Below are 25,464 nucleotides of genomic sequence, written 5' to 3' on the forward strand. Positions count from 1 at the left end.
CGATCAGAGGACAAAAAAGTGGTAGGCCAGTGGAACAGTGCCTCTTTGTGGCAAAGACTGCCGACACATTCAGGTGGGATCGAGTGCGCAAAGATGCCCTATTCTGTTCGCTTTTACATACCCTTCGAGCGAGGGTCCTGTAAAGTGCTAGATGGAGGTTTGTTCTGTTGCAGATCAACCAAAGCGTGGGGTCTCAGTGGAGGTGCATTCAGTCGACTTCGAACAAGGCCAATCGGGACGTAAAAGTACCGTATATCCGCCTGTCTCGTGAGATAACGCGCCTCATGTTGAGGAGAGCGACCTCGTGACTTCGTACCTTGCGACTGGTGAACGTAGGGGAGAGAAACGGGGGGATAATTTTCGGCACGAGTGAACGCAATGGCGAACTCGCTTCCGGAAGCAGTCTCTAAGGCGGCTCAAGTCCGCTGCAACAGGAGAAGGCTCTTCTCAGATGGACACAGACACACAAATATTGACTTGAACGGAAGATCAGACAATGTATTGACCTCTGCCAGTATGACAAGTAGCTTTGGCAAGGGAACAAGCTGGCCCACCTGTTGGTGAGCCGCGCTAACAATGCAAGACGAGCGGATACAAGATTTCAGGTAATGCGCATGCCAGCGCCGCCGACGAAACAACAGCGTCTGTGGCGCGCTGTAGTGCTGTCTCCTCGATTGGTCGCTAGGAGGAATAATACGAGTTTTTCTGTTGAAGTGCAGCTGGAGTATGTTGTCGAGGTTCAATTTATCCTCTGTTGACAGGCTGCGTGGGCGTGAACTCCAATGCAAGTAGTAGCTGCAAGGAAAAGCGCCTTCCGCTGTAGTACCCCGCGTGTCTCATCGTCACGGGCACGAGAACGTCTATCTCGGTCACGGTACAAGATTTCGGAGGTAATTGAGTCGTTTGGAGGAAACATTCGACAATTCTGTAAAAGATTCTTGTTCTCCAAAGCCTGCGTGATTCGGTCGAAAGCGAAGAGGCACGACGACTCACTCTGATTCTCACGCTGAGAGGTGTCGTGTCTCTTCGTTGTAGTCTCCGCAGTGTCTCAGCCAGTCCCCCATGCGCGCCCGAAGAGAGTTCTACACGTCTTCTCAACAGTGTATACCCGTACGCTTATGAACCGTTTTCTCTACTGCTGCTTCGCTTCGTTCTCGATGGAGACTGCGGTACTTCGCCCCCTGGGTTTGGGGTCCCTTCCCGTGAGGGAACTGGTCCAGAGCCGTCGCACGTTCCGTCCAGCGCGCTCGGTCTTTTTGATTGTTGCCACTTTGGTGCTGTACACTTTCACTTGGGATCCGTCGCACGATTTTCCGATCACCTTCTCTTCTGCCGAACTAAAATCCTCCTCGGAGGAACCTTCCCAACAACCCGCTTCAGCTGCGGGTGGAACTGACCGATTTGGCTCAGAGACCTCAGAGGAGGGTAAAAACGGCAGCTTGAGGAAGGAAAAAAAGAAACGCGACTCTCCTCCCGTCAGATGCGCGCAGAGTTTGCGAGATGCCGTCAACGGAGCCATCAGCGAGATCAGCGGTGAGTGGAGGAAGCGAATGGGGACTTGTCTCCACCTCTGCCGTAAAATTTGCTTGTCTGCGCATCTGCGAAGCCGTACCATGTGGGAAAATGCGAACGCTCTGCCCTTATATTGGATGATTCTTTGCGTTCACTGTGCTATAGAATACATAGGTCCGTTTCTTTTTGCGCATGACCGATGCTTCGTAACCTGATGACCACTCGATAGGTCTGCATGTTTCATATCTGAATATGTGAATCCTTTCCTCCGTTAAAAATTAGTGAAAGGAATGCCGACGCTCCCGCAGTAGAACCGCTTTGGCACTCGATAAAATTTTGTATTCGGGTAGTTCCTTATTCCTCCTCGTAGACCTTCGTGGCCACAGTGGCTTCCTGCTGGCGTGTTTGCCACATTCTTTCTTTTTCGCCAATTCCCGCGGGAAAAACTCGCGGACCGTTTTGCCGCCTCTGATCATCCTAGTGCTCTGTTTTTCGGAACGCCTCTGTATCCTCACTTACTGCGGTCGTACTCCTCGTTTTGTTGGATGGACACTCGGGGGGACACGCCGCAAAGAGTGTATGTCGTTGGATGAGAGGCAACAGCGCGTGCACAGTAAAGGCTTCCCATGGAATACCAGCCCTGTAAAAAATCCGACAGGATGGACATGTGCGGCACTATAGGCTGTGTCTGGGGCAATACCCCAGCGGGCATTGGAAGTCGCTTCTCGACAACTAGCACCACATCACGCATCGTTCGTGTTCTCCTTCAGGAACTCGAGTGCTCGTGGAGCACTTGCTTCGCCTGTGGAGCTCTGTTCCGTACGTCCCGATGCTCGTCTGCCCCTCCTCGATTTTCCCCTACGCGCCGACTCTGCCGTGGCCGAAACAGGAAGATCTGCGAGACGGCGACCTCCTCAAAGACGTTCTGAGCACAGGAACGCTGACAGTCGCAGGTGTGGGCGCGGCTGCTGTTGCTCAGAGCTCTCTGACTGTCGTTGCTGCAAGAAACCGAGGCGAAGAAGGAGACTACAACAGGCCCGAGCCTACAGGTGCGTCTGCGTAGTGTGTGTGTGGTGCAGGTGGCACAAGAGAGTGGTGACAGTCGAGCTTTGAACCTTTTAGGGTCGCAGTTTGGAGAGTTCGTCCTCCCTCACTCTGCTGATATGGCGTTTTGACACCGTGGAAAACTCTTCAGGGACACGGGCAACGGAAATAGCCGTGTAGGATGCTACGTGTAGGCCTTTGGATCGCGACGGGAAAAAATCGGGGCACACGACAGGCGAATGTTTCCCTGTTTCCAGAGTTTTCTTTGGTTCTGACAGGGCGACGTTCCTCGAAAATCGGAGAGGCATACAGAAAGGAAAACGGCTGTGTAAAGCAGTGACTTTCTACGGTAGAGAGCGTTGTTCCAAACCGAGGCAGCATTCCGTTTGTGTCGCCTAGCGGGGTCTATAGAGACTAGTTTCGTGTGATTATACACCGATTTGATTGCAGGCTTCTTTCCTCAGTACCTGAGACTGATTGCGTCAATCATTGGGGCTCACTACGACACACCCATTTCGGTCCACTGGCTCTTTTATCCTTCTGTGGAGGAGGCGCAGAGGGCGGTTCTGAACGGACAAGCTCATATGACGGACATTTACTTCCTTCTGGGTCAGTCAACACCTGGAGAACCCCAGCCATTGATGGATTTCTACGCAACCTGCCCGGTCGTCGGTTCCCCTGCTCTGCTCATCCTTCGAGACGACTCACACGAAGACGCCCGCCAGTCGACCACAACGAAAAAACCCGGTGGCTCCAGGCCAGTTAAGACCAGCAAAAACGAGCTCATCAACCTGAATCGCCGGATAGAAAACGCCGAAGAGAGTAGGTTGTCAGAAGGTGGCTTTCTATTGTGAAAAGGGGGCGTGTCTCTGAAAAGGAAACTCTTCACTGTTCATTGGAGCCCAAAATGCGCGGAAGGTGGTGTGTCAAGCAAAACGATTTTTGACGGACTGGATAGTCAGACGAGCCTCAGCCCTATTTAACTCATCGGGAAGAAAAGACATCTCGAAACCTGCACAGACGTTCGAGGCTAACCAAGGGCAGTGTGATAATCGTACGACACGCCATCGTAGCATCTGCTTTTTATAGAAGGTAACGTCTAAGCGCAGGTTTCGGAATGCGTACGCGATGTGCACGAAAGTCTCTCTGTCTTGCAGCCTGACGTTTTTTGCCCAGATGGCACCCGTTTCGAATCGCACAATCGAATTGTGATTTCGTCCTTGCGCCTTTTTTCTCTGCGGCTTCCTTGCAGACTGGGAGAGGACGGTCGTGTTCTTGTCTCAGGATCTCGCAAACACAGTGCAGCACAGCCTCTCCCCGAAGGCCTTGTTGCATTTCACGAAGACTCGTAAGCGTTAGAAGTGTCACTACATTCCTGTGCCCACTGCATCCGTCGTTTGTCGCTGCGACTAAGCGCTGAATTCAGATGAGATGAGGTTTCAAGTCTCCGCGTTGCTACCGTGGTTTTAAGGGGAGCGAATCTCAGCACGTTATTTTACTATTAGCCTCCAAAGCAGTTGGTTATGTGGAAAGCGTTTTTGGCTTTCGTAGCCGCTCAGTGTTGGTCTCCATCAGCAACGCTGCAGCTCTAAAGCTTGTGAGCCACATTCAGTTTTACAGCTGCTTCGCTGGCACCACATCCCATGCGATGAGCATCAGAGCTGGAGAACGGCATGACATCATTTTTGCACTTATGGAAACATAGTTGTTTGTGCGCCATGCTAGTTACTACTTCTTGAGGACGCCTAGTGCCAGTCACCTAAGGACAGGAACAACATCTAAGGAACGTACCGGTTTGGTTGAAGCTTCCGCAAAGAATACGGTGCGTTGCAGAATGTGCGCAATTCCACTTACGTCACGCACGTATCCTTCGCTGGATACCGGAAGTCGTAGATACTCCTCATCTTCATTGTCTCAAAGGTCGAGATCGAGTGATTACTGTTACAGCCATTCCATTCCTCGTAAGAGCTACACGCAAGTACCAAGCATCAACGCGAGAGCATGCTTGTGTCCGACTGGTGATGTTACGCTTAGAGTGTTTTTTTTCTCTTCTCAGTGGAAGCAGCGGCAAAAATGGTGAACGATTGGGAAGCCGCAGCCGTGATGACTACTGGAGTTATCCCGACACTGCCCCCTTCCTTGAAGGTTGTCGATGCTCACTTGCTGCTCGCGAAGGGTGCTTGGATCGAGAGAACACATGCTCTGGAGTGCATGGAGGCCGAACACGACAGCATGCTGACGGAGTACGCCGAAAAGAAGGTGTCTGATGGGTCTGGCGCTCTTGCTTTCACAAGATCGAGCGTCACGTCAGTGAGTGCCTTCTCCTGGCTTGCCGTCGCGGCGGTCGTCCTCAGTAGCGCATTCACATACTGACTGCGGACGCGATTCCAACAAATTCGTGAACAGGCGTGGCGGCGTCTCGCGTGCTTGGAATTGCTGTGCCGGAGGTAGCAGGTGGTAGTTCATTGGAAACTAGTAGCGGAAGCAGCACGTGTGAAGCAGTTGCAATGTGCAGTTCTTAAATCTCTCAAGATAGGGGCAGGACAGGTGGACGAAGGCTGTGTCGAGTAACAAGCGGCAAGGGACTTTGGCACGCGTCTGAAACTGGCATCTCGACCGCTCCAAAAGAATCCGGTAGCGGACGGGTGGGAAGCTCTGTCGCGTTCACATGGATGTAAACTATGTCAAGTTTACGTATTTATTAGTATAAACAATGTGTCCTACACGAATATGTAAGTACATGCATCGGGTACAACCGTGTGCGATACGTTATACACACGGCCTTGCTCGGTGCAGTTGGAAGATCCCGGTAGTGAGTGGTCCACTGTGAATCCTTATTTCCGGCGCATCCTTCGGGCAATAGTAGCACTTCCCATTCTTTGTTCGGGAAGCAGTCAAACACAGTGACCACGACAGAGATAAGCGTCCTACGAGCCAACTGTTACAGGGAAAACGTAAACGACGGGAACGGCGGCGTGTTCTCGGAAAGGATGTGGGACGCTAAAGCTGCGAGGGTGGAGTCGACACTGTGTGCCTTTATTTGGTCTGCCAGACGCGTGGTTAGTCTTGTTTTTCTTGTGCAAGCGAGCAACACACATTGGAGAGAGAGGTGGTTTCGGTGACAGCCCCATCGTTTTTTCAAGGATTTGTCTCCCTCTCGTGGTTGCTCAGTGGAGTGGTAGTCTTCGTGCATGCGTCGTGATGTATTTCGGTGGAATGGCGAAGACAGCAAATGCGCGACATCTTTGCGGTCGTCAGTGGCATGTGGCGGCGATGGACAAATTGCACCAACGTAGCCGCAAGTCTCTTTATCGCAAGGTGCAACATGCGCAGGTCCTGTAGACAAAAACGTGGGCTGAGCCCTTGAAGTGTCACCCTGTTGACACATTTATTTTCAAATCCTATTGCTGACTATAGCTCTTTAACTTTTTTAAAAAGGAAGGAAAATGGTGGTGGATGAAGAGCTTCAGATACAGAGATGAATAGCGTGTTAGCAAACCCATTCATGCAGGATAATGCTGCTTTCAGGGAGAGGTTCAGCTTATGACTGACTAAACTGGTGTAACCTAATGAAAGCGCTTTATCTGCTTCCACAATTCGACGACCAGGTGGAGAAGCTTGAAAAAGTGATTCGCGAGCCCACATCAAGGGCTTGCTGAACGCAGTCACCAACAAGCTTCATCTGATGCCGACGAATGATGCTACCGTCAAGATGTGGTTCTTCTGCGGGTCATCTGCCACTGGTATGGCGTTGTGACATCCCTAGTATAGGACTTCACCCGTTACCGTCTTGTGCTTCCGTGATGAACAAAACTGCATTTTCCATAGCTGTCCATGATACGCCAATACCAACTCGGCAGCAGAGGAGAGAACTGCGTGGCTTTTCTTTGCACAGATATGGATGTCTGAAATGCTCTAATGGCTTCGTTACTACCTTTGTCAGAGAAAGGTTTGCTGGCGTCCCTTGATGACAGTTTGGTCACGGCTGCTAACCTCTAAATTCGGCAGGCCTGGGGACATGCATATATATCTCCGAGTTGCTCTTCAGCGGTGGACCCTTCGCCCGCCATCCTTCTTTATTTGATACAGAATTGCACAGCTTACGCGAAAGACAGACAGGCGGACAAGCGGAATTGATACTTTACTTTCTTTGAGAGCTATAGAAAACAGAGCAGAGCAATAGTTGCACTTCAGCACATCAATGCGCGCACAGGTGACTTATAGGGGTGTATTTGAGGAAATCATTTATCTCGAGGTAGGCACTTGCGAGAGGAAGGGTATGCTGGGCAAGGATGTTCCACTACAACCACAGATGCGCAGGTATTTTAGTATCCATTTTTTTAGAGTTGCGGTTATCGACCCTGACTCTTGCCGTTATAAACATTTATTTCCAACAAAGTACGTGCCTGCATAAGGGCACACAGTACCCGCGTGTCTTACGGGTACCAATGTGCTTTCGCCAAGTGGTATCATCTATGAAGCAACGAATACAGATACCGACAGCTACCTGTGTTGTGCCCCGCTGGCGACAGGAGGAAAGCGACAGTTCAGCTGATGAATATAAAATACTCGTGCGTATCGCAGACTGGAAAGTGCGGTAGCCCGCGGGCTTTGAGCAATCAACGTTTGGTTCTTCCATGGTTGGTGAGATAGCTTGGTTGTAAAAACAGGCGGAAGATTCTCTGTACACTGTTTCTTCCCTGTTCCCGCTTTGATCGTGTAGAAAATCCACAACTCAGCAGAGCAGCAAATTTCGAGAGGCAGTAACGTATGAGGGTACCACGAACAGAAACGTTTCCTTACGCAGCTTGGCGATCTCCCACCACAGCTGCGGTATTAAGACGGTGCAGGAGAAAAGGATGAGAAAACACTAACGTCAAACAGTTCATGGATAGGCATCAGTCAGACTGAGCTACTTCAACAATGGTTTTCCTGCTATACGCGACATCTGGTTTAGTGGCAGAATGCTCACGCGTCGACGAACTTCACCGCAGCGCTGAGAGGGAGCTCTTCGATTGTGCGCTGCATCAGTGGTTTGGGAACACCTCCACTACGTCCACAGACTATCGCGTACACTGCGCCAAGGATTATTACGGAGATACCCAGGATAACGTCGACCAAACCTTTCTGAAGGATTACAAGTCCAATGGTCACGTAGAACAAACCACGTCCAACAGGTATATAAAAGAACTGCACGTAAGCGAACAGTGGGAGTGCTTTGACATCTGCGATGATGGACAGCACTCCCAGCATGATCAAAATAACATTGACGGCGAGACGGAGCGGATCGAAGAATATCATACCGACGATGCCTGATGATATTATAACGCCTAAGAGAACAGGAGACACAGTTGAGCCAAAAGCAGCTGGCAACTCCAGAGGAGGAATTCGAAGAGAAAATGGAATAGTGAATAAGAATGAAAGACAAGAAGCAAACGACAAGGAACACGAAGTGCTCTTCAACAGAACGAGAAGCATGATGGCACACCAAACCAGACCTGCTGCGTGACATTTACGACGCCCTTCGTAGAAACCTGGACCAGAACACCTGCTACATCTTTGCAGGGCAGCAGCTATTCGAGCGCCAAGATGACGAGCCACTCTCTGGGTGTTGCGGGTTACTCATTCAACAGACGGATTACTTCAACAGCCGAAGCAAGAGAGCCTCTGATCTGAAGGACGGTGCCCAGGCATTACTTGACCACTCTTTCGGACTCGTGGAATAAGGTCGAATCACTTACCTGCAGTAATGAACGAAACAAACGTCATGGCCGCCATTGAGAGCCGCACACTCCGACAGCGATCAAGGACTGCTTCTGTCGACATTTTGGGAGAAAAGAGAACGTCGAACAAAACTTTGGTTTCTCACGTCTTGACTCTTCTGTTCCTCCGTGGCATTGCCGAGACGATTAAAAAATTGATGAGAGCCCCACAACAGATTCACGAATCTATCGAACACACGTGTAAATCCCAAACCAACTCTCTTACGGATTTTTCTTGTAGTACTTTCTGCTTCTCCAGGGCGAGCAAAAGAAACACGCTTTGTCCCTGACACGAGATCAGCCCCTCGGCAAATGGGGAACTCACACCCCGGTTTTTGAGCGATCAACGATGGACCTCCCATCGCCGGTTCAGCCCCGCAGGAGCCCTTTCGGTGACGCTACTAATGTACTTCTCGTTAATACCTACCGTTTTGTATTCCCATTAATGGTTCTTTTTGTTGGCGGCTTAGTGCCCCAAACTGTCTCTTTCCAGTCTTGCTGGTTTACATCATGAGTTTGTGTGTATCATGTACGGCCCCCTGCATGTAGCCTGACGAGCATAGTGCGCCTAGCTTCCCTCTTCGTCTCTGTGCAACTTACTGATTTCTTTCCTCCGACAGAAGAGCAAATCTCTACCCTTAGATGCGTTGCTGTTTCATGCACCGCACATGGCAAGTAACGAAGAAGCTCCATACTGTACCGGTGTGCATTAGGAACCGGGGCGTAAAGAGCACTGCAAACAGATAGGATCAACAGATTTATCGGGCAAAACATACGTGGCGAACAAGAACCAGTTGAACGATTTACGCACAGGCACGCTGCTAGCGAGAGACAGCCGACAACCTAATGCAACGCTCCTTCACAGGACTCATAGACCACTCGATACCGGCGGCCTGCTGCTGGCTCGTGTTGGTAGATAATTTTCAATTCGTCCACCAGTAGCTGTTGTGCGTGTTCGAGAGACAGCATATCCTTTTATGGAGTTATGTAGGATGGCAACAATATCACAGAAGCAACGGCGGGGCATGCGAGAGGAAACGAACATACGAGAGCAAGTAGAAAAAGCTGAAAATCAGGTGGAACCCCATATTCGGTGATGGATGCGTGAGGCGAACTTCAGGAGAAAGTGTGACTCGGTGCCATTTTGTTTGCTTGGTCCGGAATGTGTGTGCAGGCCGCTCCTCGCTGATGTCATTCCCAAGCTGTATTCATTTCCTAAGCGTCTTATCGGAACGCGTTCACCAGGATATACACAAACGCCTAACGAGAGTGTAATTGATGTCTGGCATTTAGAGGACGTATTCACTGCTTGCGCAGCTGCAGAATATGTCAAGCCCTACGTGGAGACGCGGCAACGCATCAATAAACTCCCGACTGGAACGACCTCATCGTGTGTTGAGCTTTGCAGCAGCCATGAAGTCATTAACAACGACGCTGTCGATTTGACAATTGAAAGTATGTGCAAAAGCTGCACCCGTATGGGTGATCGTCCTTCAGCACTATTCATATAGCTGCGTCCTACACCCACGCGCTGTGCGACCACCCGTTACAGCGACTGACACGGGACCTCAGAGGATGTGTGTCTCCCTTTCTTGAATTGACGTAGGTAGTCTTTTATGCTCTTCAGTCACGGAATTACCAAAATCATCTCTGTACTGTTGGGTTATGGTAAGAACCGTGGAGGCTACAGGGGAGGCCAAGGGCGTATCTCTTTTCGCATGTCTCGTGGTTCCGACCCGCGCTGCGGCGACTTCGCGTTGATCCTCGCGCATGCAACACTGCGGGCACAGGTACCAACTGTAAAATTCACGAATTACACAGTCCATTTAGAATATGAGGAGCTCCTTTGTGGATAACATCTCTTTCTGAGGTCATTGGGACGTATCGAGTGCCGGCTGATGAGAAGTTTAGCGTTCATGTCGCGAGGTTGTACGTCTTCACGCGCATGCTTCGTGTTTACTGGGTAGGGGGGCAACGGGCCAACGAGGATGCTTTTCCAGTTTAACTAAAAGTCCTTCTTTCCGTAAACCGTCCCGCGTTGTGGACCAATGACACCTTGAACCCTATTACGTGGCTCATACGGGGATGGCGGTGCACTGGGGGGTTCTGCAGTGTGGCGTGGAACGCTGCTTGCCTTGGATGAAGGCAGCGGCAAGCCACTGTTGTCTCCAGCGAAGTGTTGGTGCGGTCCGTCACGCATCTGTCAGACGTTTTGTGCTTTTTGCGTCATATTCACAGACACGACCCGAGACTCAGCTTGCTGTAAATCTCGGACGTGTCGTGAAGACTCCGAGAATCCATACCAGGGATGGGGTGTCTCAAAGACGGGTCCCGTACCGGGTGGACAGCAACAGTCAGCGGAAGATGCCGGTGCCGGGACATTCTGACAGTCCGAGAGAGCGAAGTGTGAGCGTTTCGAATAACTTCGCCGATGGAAATATTTCATGGAAGGAATCGAAGCAACGCCTAGCCGACAGCGGCCTGAAAATACAGAGCGCTACAGCGGGAACGACCCATCAGCTGCCGTTCAGTTCAGCGTTTCCCCGCTCTAGTTACGTCTCAGCCCGTCCTCGCCAGCGTCTGTTTTTCTCCACTGGTAGTGCTGGTACTGCAGCAAGCACACCAGATGTGAAAGACGCCAAGCGTTCTTCGTCCGAGGCAAGTCTTTCACCGAACTCACAGGCCGCCTTGAGCGAGATCCGGAGCAACGTGGTCCGGGCGTCTGAAAAAGGAAAGGCGCTTGCTTCCGCCTCAAGTACCAGTGGCGGCACGGGCCGCCAGGTTAAAAAACAGCTTTCAAAAAAGGAGATGAGGACGCTTGGCGGGCACCCAAGAAGGTTCAAGTTAATGGGTGGCCGACCAGAGTTTCACCACGTTGACCGAAACAAGAATGGACACATCATTGAGCCAACAGACAAATTTCAGGTAATACTCTGCTGAAATATTTGGATCCTTTGAGACAAGCACAGTGAATGCCGAAGAAGAAGTACTAGATTTCACGTAGGAGTGCCTACTAGGGTTACGGTAGTGTGCCGGACACTGGCTTAAAAGCATGCTTTCTTTTTTCTCCCCCTTCTGTGCCATGTTTCAACTTGCTCCAGCATGACGAGTAGCCGCGCTTTCTGCAGGTGTCAGATGACCGTGGCATCGGCGAACCTAATCCTCGCTCCCCGAAGTACAAGCTGCGAGTCCTCGTCCTATTCTTGCGTAGCAGATTGTTCGGTCCAGTGTCAAGGATGGGAGCCCCCCGTCTGTGTCTTCTGTTGGCAGGTTGTCATCACCACCAGCAAAAACAACGTCCACGCCCAAGTCGTCAACAAATCCAGAGCATACAGAACTATTTTTGGATCCTTCGCCGGTAAGTGGGTGTGCTGTAAGTCCCGTCCAGAACTCCGTTAATTTCAATTAATTGGAAACCTGAAACTTCAGCAGCTGAGCATTTGTGATGAGGAAGGGAAGCAGATGTGTGAGGAAGTTATTGGGAGGTCTTGGACTGTTCTCGTGCACGTCAGCGATGTTCAGCCATTTTCAGGACGGAAACACACAGCAAGAAATGCAAAACAAGTATTTCAGCTTTTTTGTCCACTGTCCATTACGGCGGGAAAGACATGCCTTCGCACGTATTCGCGATAAGAGCAGACACTGGTAGTAGTTCGTCAGTTCAGTGGGCTTGAGCTGTTCATGTCTCGTGGTCCTCGCTCCATCACGCACGCATCGCGTGTATGTTTTGCGGACAAAAGCCAAAGAATCGGTCAAAGCGAAAGTCAGTCTCTCAGGATATCTAGCTAATTCCAATCAACTGAGGTCGGTGGTATCCATACGATCGTAAAAGAGAGTGCCTGTAAGTTGAACTGTAGCGGGGTTTGTAGGATCGCGCTGTGATCCCTCCATCCATTTAGTCCGTTTGCTACGGGGTGAATGGTTTCAGGAAATGTCGGGATTCGGAAGCAGGCGCAGCAGGGCACGCAGTGTGCGTACCGAATCGGACAGAACATTGCGCGGAAATGCCGGCGGCTAGGAATATCTCAGGTGGAAATCAAGTTTAGACGCATCATGCGAGTGAACCAACTTCTCCAGGCTTTCACTGCTCATGGGCTGGGAGTCACTGCAATTGCTCACGAGCCGAGATTGCCCAAATGCGGTCAAAATGCGACGAAACCCAGAAAGAGAAGACGCGTGTGACTGACACGAATGCAAGAGGCAGGCAAGGATGTTTTGTGGACAGCCTTGATCTGTCACTTTTTCGTCTTCCTACGTCAGGAACAGTCATCTGCACGCGTAAGGGCCACGGCACGGAGCATCTTTGGAAAACCACTCTGAGAATTCATGTGCCTAGTATCTGGTGGACTTCCAGGGGTGGTGGAACGTCGTACTCTTCTGCAGTGACCAGTAAATTTGTAGGGTGCAGCGAACTGAGAACAGAGCGTACATGACTCTGCAGGTGACGCGATGCGTGCAGTCCCCGTTCAAGTTGGAGGGAATTTAGAGTGAACGTAGCTTGCGTTGTTTGCTACCTGAACAGATGACTTTGAATCATACCCCTCGCTTGGTTGAGCGGCGAACACCGGAAAAATTTGGGAATATCATGAGGCCTTTTTCTTCAACTTCTGGCTCTGACCACGATGCATGGGCACACAACACAGTAGCGACTTATAGAATTAACAGCAACTCATGCCGCAATATCTGTCCGTTAGTCTAGTGACACTATCTGATGCGGTAACGCATAGTCACCAAGACCAGTCTACCATGCGATAGTTTTCGCTTTGGGAATGAGTCTGAAAGAGCCAACTCTTCAGACGGAAATAAGACACGAAGTCAGAAACCAAGCATGCTTGAAACGCCTACTGTCAACCGACCGTCAGGAGATGGCTCCAGAGAATAACGGAAATGTCATAAATGCTTTGGCAGACAGCGCCCTGTCACCACGACTTCTCTAACGTATGAACGTAGCATCAGGAAACACAGTATCTACGCTGTCAAAAGCGATAACGCTTTAGATTGGTACAGAGCCTTTTTTGGCAGGTTGGGACTTCTCTGGATAAAAGTTCTTCATTCTTCGTCCGCTGGTCATTTTTGTGACGACACACTGCTTTTAATCCGCATTTGCTGTGTTAGTATACTCGTGAGACGACCATATTCAGTCGGCCCCATAACTGTAGAGTCTGAGCCCGCTGGCGTGACCGCTCAAAAATTATGGATACGCAATGGCAGAGCTCAAGCATCTGCCTGGATGTGGAACCCGGAGATGTCGCAGTGTTTAGCGACAATGGAATGGCGGCAACTGCTTCGCCATGGGAAGTGTAAAACTGGCATCATGAGCATGCAGCTGCGGACACCGAAAACTATTATAAGGCTGTAGTCCTTTGCTGGAAAAAGACAAGGCGAAGACATTGTCTTTTGCTCGGTACTGATACATTTCTTCCGAAAACATCGACAGTATGCATCACCGATGAGGAACCCTGCAGAAGCACCATGCTGTCAAGAGTAAGTTGGCATACCCTCGTCTCAATGCCTGGGGTTGGAGTGCCCGCTGATCTGACCGTCCCTGTAGTCAAAAAAGCGAATTTACTTTCGTTTTGAGAGGGAACAGTTGTATTCATAGTTCCAGCCCAGCGTCGGGCTAGAGTTGAAAACTAAGCAGGGGGCTGTTTCGAACTTCTAGCACCACGGTGCTTGGAGTTGGGGCTGGCGGGTTTCAGAGCTCCCCTCGTCCACTCGTGCGACTGAGGGAGCTCAACGTTGTACTTAATATCCCGAGCGTTACGTCGATCGCAATGAAAGTCAAACAAGGTTGCATCCAATCGTATTTGTTGTGGGACTGGTCGGCTGTGAATTTTCCGGACCTCGTGTGTGCCTCGAATAATCGTTGCACACTGTAGGGTTCATAACATACTAATCAGCGCATCTGCGTTCTTGTGTCGCACCACTTCTGCTCATTTCATCTTTTCTGTCATTTTTGTGGTCTGAATGTATCGCAGCTACTTTCGATCCCTCATCATCTGTGCGTGTGCGTGCTGGCAAGGGGGGTCAGTTTCGACTTCCAGTGACGCCCTGCAGCCGGGCTTTGTTGGCCACCTCTGGAGCTCTGTGCACACCACGACATCAACATCATCTGGTTTCCTCGCTGCATCGGATTCTGTGGCCTTTTCACGTCCACCCGATGGTTTGTCAACAGCAAGTGATCTGTTGGGTTACAACTTCAAAGGTTTACCACCTGCCACGTTTCCATGGTCACGTGACTCGCGTCTGGAGGGTGACCGCGAGTTAACGCGACCACGTGGGCTGTGCCAGTGGTCGCCTGCAACTGAAGGACTGAAGGAACACCACGCAGTTGCAGCGTGTTTCCCGTTGCCAGCCGCATTGGTCGCAGAAACACAAAGAAAAGAGGCGTGTCGATTATTCGTGACGCCAGCGTCGTACACGTTCAGTAAGGACGCTTTCTTACGCCACGCTTGTGCTTGCCCTGCAGTTCGAGCGTCGTGGGCACTCGTTTTGGTTCGAGCCCTCTTGCGTATGCTCGAATTTCTGGGGTTGCAGCTCATTTTCCTGGTTCTATCTCTTTTACTCCTGTGGTTGCTTCTGCTGTTATTGAAAGCGGTTGAATGGTTTCTGGGCCTCAGCGTCATTGACTTCGAGTTCAGCTTCGGTGATGCCAGGCGGCATCCCTTTGCTTCTACTACGACGGACCGGCAAGCTAGGCAGGATGCAACGGATGAAGGGCAGAACAACGATTTCGCATTCTCATTCGAGGCGGAAGAGCACGAAACGGCCAACATTCCCCCTGCCGGATTGCATATGTGATTTCCAGCGAAGCCCTTGATAAAAGGGTGTTTGTCACGTTCCTTTGGATGCATATTTGCACTATAACGTAGAGATCACCCTTTGCTCCAGTATTATCACCAGATTCGATGAGGAATGGATTTTGAGGCGTTGCAATATGTTGGACTTTCTCTTCGAGGATAGCTTTTCAGGGCACTCTGCAGTCTCTCAATTTTTTGTCACGGTGCACGCCTCATGTTGTTATGGTCTAGCGCCTGTAGCCATCGTTTTGTGGTACGCCTGTGAATCATCTTCAAACGTGCTGCTCCACTGATTCCGCCACCTCAAAGGTGTGAATCCAAACCGGCGGTTGATTTCCCAGCTCGACGTTTTCCACTTCATACATACAGAGCCCGGTAACCGACCTTCTTTGTAAAGTGAGACGACATAGCGACTTCGTATGTGTCCCGGTACCACGGACTGCGTCGCCTGTGTTGCTGTGTTTGGCTTTCACGGAGCATCGTACAATTCGCAAGGCAGCTGTCAGATCCTCTCTCCACCCTGTTGTGAGGGATTCACGGCGGTTGTGACGCCACGGATACAAAAGAACAGAAGAGGCCAACATCTCTGATGGCAAGAGAGCTTCTGCAAGTGGTCGGGAGTCCGCCGTAATGATGTGACACAAGAGTCAGACTTGCAAGAAAAACTAACGTTCATCCCGCTGGTGATTTTACCTATTTTAGACGTTCATACGTGTATATTTTATTCTACGATGGCGAAAGTGAAATTTCTGTGTCCGTCGCACAACGGTTCAAAGGCAGATCATTCAACGTAGTGCTCCACGGTTTGTGCTGCCATTTCAACAGTGTACTTATATGTCTCGAACTTGACGCCTTCAGCAACTGGCAGGGGTCTATGGCTATTCGCGGTGTGCGGGTTTCGAGAACTCAGAACCATTGGGCAAGAGAAGCTGCCCACTTGAACTTCGACAGCTGCCGGGAAGACGGACATCACAAACGTCGTGTCAGACTAAGGAAGCTTGACAAACTGATTCGGTGTATCCCTAGCTGAAGACAGGGAAGTTTATACCACCTTTCAATCCACTTTAGCGGGGTAGGTGCTGTTATCAGCAGAGGATGGCGACGTAAACCGCAATTCGGGGGCTCGTGCGATATAACTCGTACCCCTCGCTTGCCTTCATGATTTTGTCCTGTTTGTGACAGCAGCGAATACCTCAGCTGAGACGCATAGCGTCTCCTTCTTCTCTATACAACCACAGAATAGTTCATATGAGACGACTAACGGATCTAAATACAGGGCGTGTGGCCGCCGGAAACGCAAAATTTCATGGTGTAGACGAGTTGCTAAAGGATGCCTTTGTTTCTGAAGGCATGCAGTAGCGCTCGTCTCCTGGTCTGAGGGGTGGTGACCCCGAGATAAAGACAAAATCGGCTCGCGTGCAGCCTTTCACTTGCACCTTTTCCCGTTCTGAGCGTACTTGCGAAGACCACGCGTGGGATTTCGCGTCTACCTGTTAAGACTGTTGCCAAGAGTGTGGTTGGTGAAAGTCTTATTGCACACAAACTTTATCGTTTAGTGTTGTAGTTGAACGAATCTCTCCCATGAGGACCCAATGGCTGCGAACGGAACCGAGCGGGAGTTCTGGATGCAAGTGTTTACTTGGTAGATGTTGACAACACTATAGGAGACTCAAATGAACCATCCACTAGTACATTTTGAGTTACTTTCTTGACGAACCAACAGTCAACTGTTCACTGCCAGCCTCGCCAATAGGAATCCTCTGCATTTACCACTAAGGAACCCGATTCTACCTAGCTTAACTGCAAAGAGTGAATAGTCCGCACTGGAAACATAAACAGCAAATTCAAGATTCAGTAACGTCTTGCCTTTTTGTCGCTTGAAAAGCATAGTGTACTTGTAATCTGAGGGAAGCGAACTGCATGCAAAACGAACCAAGTCGCTGCTTCTGATGCTACGGCACTGTCTCTACAGCTTTCTTCTGGAGAGCGTACACCAGTTGAGCTGCTGACAATAAGGCTGGGGAAGTCCTTTTGGCAGCACATTCTATTTGAAATACTGAGTTACTTGGAGTTCCCTAGAGTGGTCACAGACTTCTTCCTGCCACATGCCGCATAACTGGCGGATGGATGCCGCCCATCATCGTATCAGCTACCCGCGAATGAGTTGCTGCTGTGTGTGAACGACGGGCTCAACAACCTGAAACTGCTTCTGTTTAGACTATAGACGAGTCGCTGAGGTGACTCGGCTGGTGTAAAGTCACGAGATGTCGGTTGTGGATGGACACATGGTCGGTAACGATTAAATGGCCCACCTGCATGCGGTGTTCCAGTCTGCTGCGTTGTCTGGGAAAACAAGAAATCAATGGTAACCGGCTCCCTACTTTTGTACCGAGAGATGTCTACCAAATACATCCAGAAGAAACTCTGTTTTCGACTGTGTAATCTGTGGCGTTTTGAGGTTGCAGTTAAAGGAGTTCGGAAGACCATTGTTCGCAGCTCGTGTTGTTGCATCGAAAGGCGCATGCGCTTTCGGGCCGAGGTCGAAACAAAGCTCGCACGGCACTGTGTGATCGATGTAGATGGGCTTCGCGAGTTGCTTTCCCAGGATCGGAACTGAGGAAAGCAGGGCTTTCCCGGAGTCGGCGCAGACATGCGGAACTTATTTTTACCCGTTGGTGAAGGTTCAAAAACGTCTACCCAGAGGCATGTGTCAAGTGACTCTGCACACGCGGACGTTTGCTGATAAAGTGCAGCCTGGGGAACGAGTTCCTTCTGTGAGCGGGGCTAGTTTTCAGACACAAAGCTAAAGTTTTCACGAGAGAGAGGTGCCCGTTCCATATTTGATTCGGAAAGCCCGTCAGCATCCGTCACGACGGCGTCCACTTCCTTATCCACCGGAACGTCACGTCACCCGCGTTCGATTCGGTATTTTGCATAGTGTTCTTTCTCAATCAGTGCTTTCCAGTTTCACTTGAAAGACTGACGAGGAGTCATTCCCGTCCACATAGTTGGACGACTGGGGTGACCCATTTTGGGAAAGTGCGAGGGGCTCCAGTCGGGGAAAGATGACCTCGTGCTACAAACGCGTGTGCGTTGTGTTGCTTCGGTGTCCATACAGTTGAACGAGGCCCTCTTTGGCTCGTTTTTAGACTTTTCTCGCGCTTCCAGAACAGGGAACCCCTCATCCTCGCCATCGACAACTTGTTTTTAACCCCTGTAGGACTTACCCCTGCTTTCCACGTTCCTCAGCGTGGATGTTGTGCGCGCGTTTGCCCGCCCGGCTTCGAATTTCGGACTTGGCCGTGTAGCACTTGTTGAGCACCGTCCAGCCTTAGCTTCTCGGGTGTGGTAACTCTACTCGGGTCGCGCAGACATCGAGGTGACTAAGACTCGCACGCATTTCTCACAGCCATCTTTTCTGTTTTCTATTTGTCGTACATCACGGAGCAGAGTCCCCGAACGCAGCCGCAGTCCTATTCATTTTATCTTTTCCGCATCCCTTGTTTGCTATTCCATTTTCTCCCCGACAAGTTCCTTCGTGAGGGTCCTGCACTTTCACCCCTTGATCGTTGTCTTTCTCTTCCGCTCCTTTTCTCCGCTCACCTTCGCTGCCTAGCAGCTGTTGACAAGAAAAGGATCCCGAAAACATGGAACAAATCTCTCGCCTTACCCCTCGAGTTGGGCTCTGCGCTCCGGCAGAGGATTCGTCCACCAAATGGGGCCGAAGACTCTGTGATCATGTTTGGCCGACCTCATTTGGCCGAGATAAAACGCATGAACGTTGGACGAGTGCATCTGTCGCCTCTCTCGCACGCCGTCAAGCTGCTGTCCTTTATCCCGTGGTGCTTCTCGGAATCGCCATTCTCTTCGCTCGTAGTCACTTCCTCACAGTCGCTCAGGTACACTCGACGGCTGCCAAGAAGAGACCTCTGTCACTCACATGTCTCTAACCATGTTTGTCACTTGACCCCTTACCGTGCTTTCTTCCCACCATTTCCCTCGTTTACCCGTACTGCATTCTTTGTTGAATTCACTCTCATTCACCTCTCTTGCTTGAGTCTCCACCTCTCTCCTGATGTTCGCCTCTCGCTCGGGTGTCTTTGGCCAATCGTCTCCGTCGCCTTTTGCCGCATCTTTCTGCCACCTGCTCTCCCCTGCCTGCATCACGACCCCCTCTTTCTTCTGCTTTCCTTTCGCTGTCCGAGCCGTGCGTCTTCCCGCCTCTCTGTCCCTTTTCTGCCGTTCTATCGCTCACTCTTCTTCAGAGGATCGGGGACCCCCCCTTGGTTCACCTTGAACAACAAAGAAACGCGTGAGTGTTACGTCGGATGCGCAGGAAACCCGTTGTTCGCTTTTTTCTTCGCAGGCGTCACCCGCCGTCGACTTTGAAGCGTTTCCCCTCCTCCAGTATGAAACGTTTAGTGCAGGCATGTCAAAAGCTGCGCCTGTGATGCTGGGGGCTTGGGGCTCCTCGGCGTTGAACGGCGCCTTGGCGGCGGCGACGGTAATCGTGGCCGACTCAGGGCAGCAGTCTGAGGGCCCCGGGGGCGAGGGACAGGCCCCGGACGAGAAACTGCTGGAGCACCCGCTGCTTCAGCAGCAACTGCGGAGCTTGTCGAAGAAGAACATTTACATCTTTCGCGCGACTCATGTCCCTGTCGCCCTCGTCGACGCGCTCCTCGACCGCGCCCAAAATGTGCTTCTTCTCCTTCCGCCTCGCGCACCCGAGGAGACCGGAGAGTCCGGCGCGCTCGATGAGGCGCAGGTCTCCGAGGCAGAGCGCAAACGCGTGTACGCTCTCGAGCAGCGCCTGATCACCAGGTTCTCGGCGGGCGCCTGTGTCTTTGCCTTCGAAACCCCCGAGCTGGCTACTCTGTATGAAGAACTCCGGGAACAGCAAACGCGCTTTCTCGCAAATCCAAACTCGCTCTACGCCAACTCCCTCCTGCCCGCCTTTCTCTACAAAGGCCTCGCCCCCACTGTCTCCATCCAGCGCGGGCCTCTGCCGCCCTCGCACTTCGCTGCGGGTCTGCAGAGCGCGAGCCGCCTCTCGGCGCCCCTGCAGGGACGGAATGTCTTTGTAAGGAATCTGAATGAGCCACCCTTGTTTCTCTGGCCAGATCTCTAACAAATTGAGCTTGTTGACGCGCGGCACAGAGGCCCGTGAAACAGCCACAAGCGCTTGTTCCTCGAGGCGCTGTGGTTGCAAGGCGCATGCACGTAAACCTGCCCACAGTCGGAAGAAAACGTGTACATGAGAACCACATGAAAGCATCATATAGATATTCGTATATATGGATACATATGTGTATGCATGCATATAGGTGTGTGTATGCTTTTGCGTGTGTCTTTGTCTCCTCACTGTGGCTGCATGCACTTCTTTTTTCTCGTCCAGGCATGGCTTCCTGGCCGCAGGCCCCAAGAGGGAGGAGCGGCCCCCACGATTGCCATCGTGGCGCACTATGATGCATTTGCTGCTGTTCCGGTAAGAGAGTGACGGATGTTCAGGAGCAACCTTCGATGACGCGTTTAGAGACATTAGACCGATCCTACTATAGAAAAATATATCCTGGAAAATTCTGTACCAACGGTTATAAAGATATATATATATATATATATTTGCGTAGTCCTAAATACAGATATATAGATATTCCCATACTACGTGATCACGTCCGTTTGCATGCAGACATTTGATATGGATGGTGTAACGAGGCATTAGACCGAACTTGCAGTGGGCAGATGATGGCCTGTCGGCGGCTAAATGCCAGTCAAGCATGCGAAAGAGAGAGAAGGACAGCTGGAGCGGGGGACAGAAAGACTTTGATCTGCTCGACTTCCTCTCCTCTTTCTTCCAGAGGGCAAAGCGGCTCTGCTTCTGTTTTGCGGGGTGTCTCCGTTGTCTCCATCGAGACGCTCTGAGACGAAGGGTAAAAGTGCGACGGGGGAGGGAGGACCGAGGAGGCGAGAGAAAAGTACAAAGTTGTCCCGCTTGCCATGAAAATTGACTGTTCTCGATTGACAAGTTTGGAGTTCTGTGTGTCTCCACAGCATCTCGCATTCGGCGCCGAAGGAAACGGAAGTGGAGTCGCAGGTAAGAGAAAGCAGGGACATCAGGGGAAACAGAATATCCGTTTCCTCTCAGGTAGCAAACTCTTCCTCACATGAATATCTACCTATATATATGCATATGCATATATAGCAAGTGGAGTTCTCGTTTCAAATACCAGGTGCATCTATCTCTATCTCTCTGTCTTCATGTGTCTACCTAGATATCTCTCTCTGTATATGGTGATATTTATAGGATTGAAGATCAGGACGTCTCTGTCTCTGCCCATTCTTTTTCCGCACATGTTATATTTTGTTCGTTTCTTTTCCGCTGCATGCAGCGCTCATGGAGCTGGCGCGAATCTTCTCTCGTCTGTACTCGGGAGCGGATCAAGAAGACTCTCAGAGTGCGAAGGCAGGTTCTCGTGAGCCTGGGAACTACTCGCTTCTTTTCCTTTTGGCGGACGCCGGCGCTGCAGATTTTGCCGGGGCGGCCCAGTGGCTGGCGAAGACAGAACCGAGGTAGGGGCAAGAAAGGAGGAGGTGATTCTCGAGGATGTTTCCTTTTTTGAGTGACCCTTCAGCAGTACCCGGAAAGTTTTTGTTTGTGTTTCTGCTGGCCGTTCCACTCTGCGTGGGGTGTGGGGGTTGGATGGGGAAACTCTGGGCTGCGATGGTTTTCATCTCCCATGTTTGTCTCTCCCTATCGATCGCACGCCTGCAGAGACGCGTTTCATCCCGGTTTCTGACTTCTTTCACTTTTTTCAGGATTCTGGAGTCGATCACCTACGTCTTGTGCCTCGACGACATCGCCGCCTCGCCCCAGCTGTATCTCCACACGGCGAAAAAGTACAAAGAACCCCGTGTGCGGAAGCTTCTCCAAGTAGGCAGAAGATATCCTTTTCTCTTTTGACGCATGAGCAGCTGCATGCGTGTCCTGGCATCAATGCTGAAGGCCGACTCTTCTCGGATCTTCGTACTGTGGTTGCTCATACTTCTGTTTAGAAACAAAAAAGCATTAGGACCGTGCGTGGAGTTTCTGTTCTCTGTCCACGCGTAGTTCTGGAGACTCGTTTCCTCAGGCATGTCAGTCCTTCTCTGCGGTTTTTCTGTGGCTGCCTATACCGCAAATCTGCATGCACAAGATCAACGTAAGAGTAGCGAAGAGTCGAGCACCCATCAAGTCCTTCGATAAGGTGAAGAAGCTGCATTCGCATGAAACTCTTCGCGTCCACATCTTCGTTCTCTCCCCGCGTCTCTGCATGCACCTCTCAGAGTCTGGAAACGGCGTTCGTGCAATCGGATTTGCTTCTCACCCTCGACCCGAGGAAGATCGTCGTCCAGACACCTCCCAAGCCTTTCTGGGCGCACGAACATTTCACGATGAAGAAGGTGATTGCAGGAACTTTGTCCTCGAAGCCTCACGGCGGTGGCCTCTGGGTACGGAGCTCGATTCTCGATCAAAAGTAAGACATCCATGCAGGCGCACCCCAGAAAACCTTCCTCTCTTTGATACATCACCGAAGACCCTCTATGTGAACACGTACATATGCGTCTGCCGAGAGATGTGATCGAGAATATAGATCAATATAAATATGTATTTAGACATGTATATGCATGTAGACAGATATGGAAATGTACGTGCATGTACATCGAAATACGAGTGTATTTGCGTATATGCGTACAAGGGGAGTCATCAGGCATGCGGGGCCTTCATGGTAATGCAAAAGGAGAGGAGAGACGCCTAGGACGAGTGTGCAGACGATGCGCAAGATCCTTCGCTGATCGGCGACCTCCTGTGTTTTCCTCTCGACGAGGCAGTGTAGACACAAAACGCAATGCGTCTGCTTGTAACGACTTTTTCACACGGCGCGCCGGCTCCCGTTCATATTCGGACAGTTTCCTGCAGAAGGTCTTTATTCTGTGGCACGGGTCCATTTTTTCCAGCAGGCACTACTTTTAGGTGCTTCATCCCTTTGTGCGGCCCCTGCAGTCGTCGTTTATAGTATTTTATATTAGAGTGTCAAGGGATTCTGAACAAGACTCCAGTTATGAGATGCAGACAACCCAGTTCTTCACCACCAATGCACACCGCCACCCAACTGGACTGTGAAAGACAGCTGAACATGTTGGACAGAATGCCGAGAACAATCGATACGAGCACCCTTTCTTACAGCTGCGAAAGACGCCGTTTGAAACAAAACGCGAACGTATCAGAAGACTCAACGCATTGCTTGTCTGGTGCGCCGTTTCGCTTGTAGTTCCTCGGCGAAGTCGCGGGAGAATCTTCTGCGCGTCGTGGGAGCCCTCGCAGAAGGCCTGGCTCATTTCGTTTACGAAGTGGACGACTTTTCAGTGAACATCATTGAAGGTTCGAATCGACCTCTTGCCTCCTTCCTCCACTCCTGGCTGTCTCTTGCCTCTCGTTCTCCTCGGTAAGATAGCAAACAGCCGCACTGAAGAAAAGATAGGTTTCGACCGTTCTTCTCAACCGCGGATCCTTTCTTCAGACCTGCGAAATACGATAGCCTATAGATCTATCGAAACCACTACTCAGCTGCTCGTGTGATCAGTCCCGTCCTGCTGGTAGTGATCCCTCCTGAGATAGGACCAGTTACACGCTTCTCCTGTGAAGTCTAGACTACATGTTTGTCAACTTGTCTACATCTTCACCAAAGTTAATTTGCGGTAACTCGGTTTCGCGAACGCGCAGGATATCTGCGAGACTATCCCACGCTCTTTGTATTCTGGCTGTGTGTTCTCGAAGAAAAGATACGTTTGAACAGATCTTGCCAACTTGTGTGTTCGTTAGCGGCATTTTGGAGAGACAAGGAAGCGAAATCTCCGAGGACAATGGGGTCGAAACATCGCGTTCAAGTGGGCGCATGCAATCACACAGCACACACGCCACCGGGATCGATAAAACAATGTCTCGGTCCAGCTGAGCGTGAAACCGGAGCTAAGCAGAGGAAATCGACAGACGCGTCTTCCAATCCTTCATTCGTCTCTCTGATCTGTGTCGCCCTGCGGTCTGTCTCCTCAGATTCTACGCCTTCCGTCAGGCGGACAAGAACGCAGCGAAAAGAAACCAAACGCATGCACCTAGTGGAGCTTTCGCAGACGAACTGCATGCGCGGCTGGAGAAACTCGTGCCTTCTGCCCAGTCGCAAACGTTCTCGCTCCCCGCTTCTGGAACTGTCTTCACCTATGTAAGAAGAAACAGAGATAAAGCCGGGAGGACACAGTCACGCAAATGCACACGCGAAAAACCTCCCCTGAGGTGCTGACGCGATCTACAGAATTCCCTCTTCATGCAAAACGTGCTCACACATGCTTAGACATATATATATATATATATGTACATATTTATAATATATACATATATATATACATAGATATATATTACATATATATATATATATGCATGCGTTTTTACTTACACAGTGGGAAACGGTGACTGCGAGGGATAGAGAAGGGGAAGTGGATGCAAGGAAAGGAGTAAACTCCCGCGAAGTAGTGTGGAGCTTTCGAGGTATTTTGTGTGGTCTCAGGAGCCACCGATGTTTTTGAGTGTCATCGAAACTCGCCCCGTTCTCTTTGACATCCTTTGCCTCTTCACCGCCGTCGCCTACTGCTTCACGATCTATTACTCTATTGTCGGCTGGCACTTTGTTCTGCCTGCCATCAGCAACTTGACAGCTTCAGGTACGACTAACTTGCTTCTCGAGTTTTCGTGAGCTTGCTGTCTGGTTGTATTTCCATCCCTTTCTCTGTACGTGGAAACGTCCAGTTGCGTTGTTTTCTCCAAGCGTCCGGTACGCCGTCACGCAGAGGCAATCTTTCGCTGTGCTGATCGCGTCTGTAGGTGGATTTCCCTTCCCTGTCTGTGGTCTGCTCATTCTTTTCTGTTCTACCGTGGTAGCCTTTCTTCTGGAATTGTGAGTTTTTGTGTTTCTCTCCCGCTGCAAAACAGGAAGGAATTCGAATCCGGTATAGAGTCCACCTCAAATGTCTAAACCTGCCGAGCAGAGCCTCCGCGGTCCTCTGCCTTTTTGTTTCTCCCACCCTCTTTCTTGATTCTGCCGCATGGTTCGCGGGGTTGTTTCTGTCTCCATTAATCCGAGTTCTTCGCCTCGCTTGCATCTATAGCTTTGCGGGACCGTCCGTTCTCCAGATGATGTAGGCGCCGTTTTGGTGTTGTCTGCAGTCGGTGCTCTCGTCGCAGGCGCAGGCCACGAGCGCCCGTCTCGAAAAGCGGCCTAGGTTGAGAACTGAAACGACGCAGTCTGAAGAGGCGACAC

At 50.8% G+C, this 25,464-nt stretch overlaps 5 protein-coding genes across 5 annotated transcripts; 4 read left to right on the forward strand and 1 right to left on the reverse strand.

The window, feature by feature from the left end:
- The first annotated feature begins 695 nt into the window (after nt 1-695).
- On the forward strand, nt 696-5,321 carry TGME49_231100 (hypothetical protein). The gene is made up of 5 exons (XM_002367970.1): nt 696-1,533; nt 2,283-2,561; nt 3,007-3,378; nt 3,809-3,904; nt 4,613-5,321. Exons 1-5 carry the CDS (start codon nt 1,119-1,121, stop codon nt 4,927-4,929), a joined length of 1,479 nt encoding a protein of 492 aa, XP_002368011.1. The 5' UTR covers nt 696-1,118; the 3' UTR covers nt 4,930-5,321.
- Nucleotides 5,322-7,524: 2,203 nt separating this feature from the next.
- On the reverse strand, nt 7,525-9,741 carry TGME49_231110 (hypothetical protein; the record flags this gene model as incomplete). Its single annotated transcript, XM_018780285.1, has 5 exons — nt 7,525-7,886; nt 8,298-8,372; nt 8,919-8,950; nt 9,019-9,051; nt 9,659-9,741. 5 exons carry the CDS (start codon nt 9,739-9,741, stop codon nt 7,525-7,527), a joined length of 585 nt encoding a protein of 194 aa, XP_018636857.1.
- Nucleotides 9,742-10,134: 393 nt separating this feature from the next.
- Nucleotides 10,135-12,898, forward strand: TGME49_231120 (ribosomal protein S11, putative). The gene is made up of 3 exons (XM_002367972.2): nt 10,135-11,243; nt 11,589-11,676; nt 12,247-12,898. Exons 1-3 carry the CDS (start codon nt 10,404-10,406, stop codon nt 12,498-12,500), a joined length of 1,182 nt encoding a protein of 393 aa, XP_002368013.2. The 5' UTR covers nt 10,135-10,403; the 3' UTR covers nt 12,501-12,898.
- Nucleotides 12,899-13,506: 608 nt separating this feature from the next.
- TGME49_231125 (hypothetical protein) lies at nt 13,507-15,119 on the forward strand (the record flags this gene model as incomplete). Its single annotated transcript, XM_018780286.1, has 2 exons — nt 13,507-13,802; nt 14,297-15,119. Exons 1-2 carry the CDS (start codon nt 13,768-13,770, stop codon nt 15,117-15,119), a joined length of 858 nt encoding a protein of 285 aa, XP_018636856.1. The 5' UTR covers nt 13,507-13,767.
- A 3,646-nt stretch (nt 15,120-18,765) lies between these two features.
- TGME49_231130 (hypothetical protein) lies at nt 18,766-25,426 on the forward strand (the record flags this gene model as incomplete). The annotated part of the gene is made up of 11 exons (XM_018780287.1): nt 18,766-19,017; nt 19,485-20,198; nt 20,514-20,603; nt 21,167-21,209; nt 21,505-21,685; nt 21,932-22,046; nt 22,439-22,629; nt 23,425-23,598; nt 24,207-24,372; nt 24,715-24,868; nt 25,371-25,426. The coding sequence occupies 11 exons, from the start codon at nt 18,766-18,768 to the stop codon at nt 25,424-25,426; spliced, it is 2,136 nt and encodes a 711-aa protein (XP_018636855.1).
- Nucleotides 25,427-25,464: the final 38 nt, after the last annotated feature.

This window comes from Toxoplasma gondii, chromosome VIII, assembly GCF_000006565.2.
Source record: "Toxoplasma gondii ME49 chromosome VIII, whole genome shotgun sequence".
Classification (NCBI taxonomy): domain Eukaryota; phylum Apicomplexa; class Conoidasida; order Eucoccidiorida; family Sarcocystidae; genus Toxoplasma; species Toxoplasma gondii.

Coding starts and splice junctions, on each gene's coding strand:
- TGME49_231100 (XM_002367970.1), top strand. CDS start 1,119: ATGAACCGTTTTCTCTACTGCTGCTTCGCTTCGTTCTCGATGGAGACT. Junction 1,534..2,282: donor AGCCATCAGCGAGATCAGCG/GTGAGTGGAGGA, acceptor GTTCTCCTTCAG/GAACTCGAGTGCTCGTGGAG. Junction 3,379..3,808: donor GATAGAAAACGCCGAAGAGA/GTAGGTTGTCAG, acceptor GCTTCCTTGCAG/ACTGGGAGAGGACGGTCGTG.
- TGME49_231120 (XM_002367972.2), top strand. CDS start 10,404: ATGGCGGTGCACTGGGGGGTTCTGCAGTGTGGCGTGGAACGCTGCTTG. Junction 11,244..11,588: donor AGCCAACAGACAAATTTCAG/GTAATACTCTGC, acceptor TTCTGTTGGCAG/GTTGTCATCACCACCAGCAA. Junction 11,677..12,246: donor TATTTTTGGATCCTTCGCCG/GTAAGTGGGTGT, acceptor GAATGGTTTCAG/GAAATGTCGGGATTCGGAAG.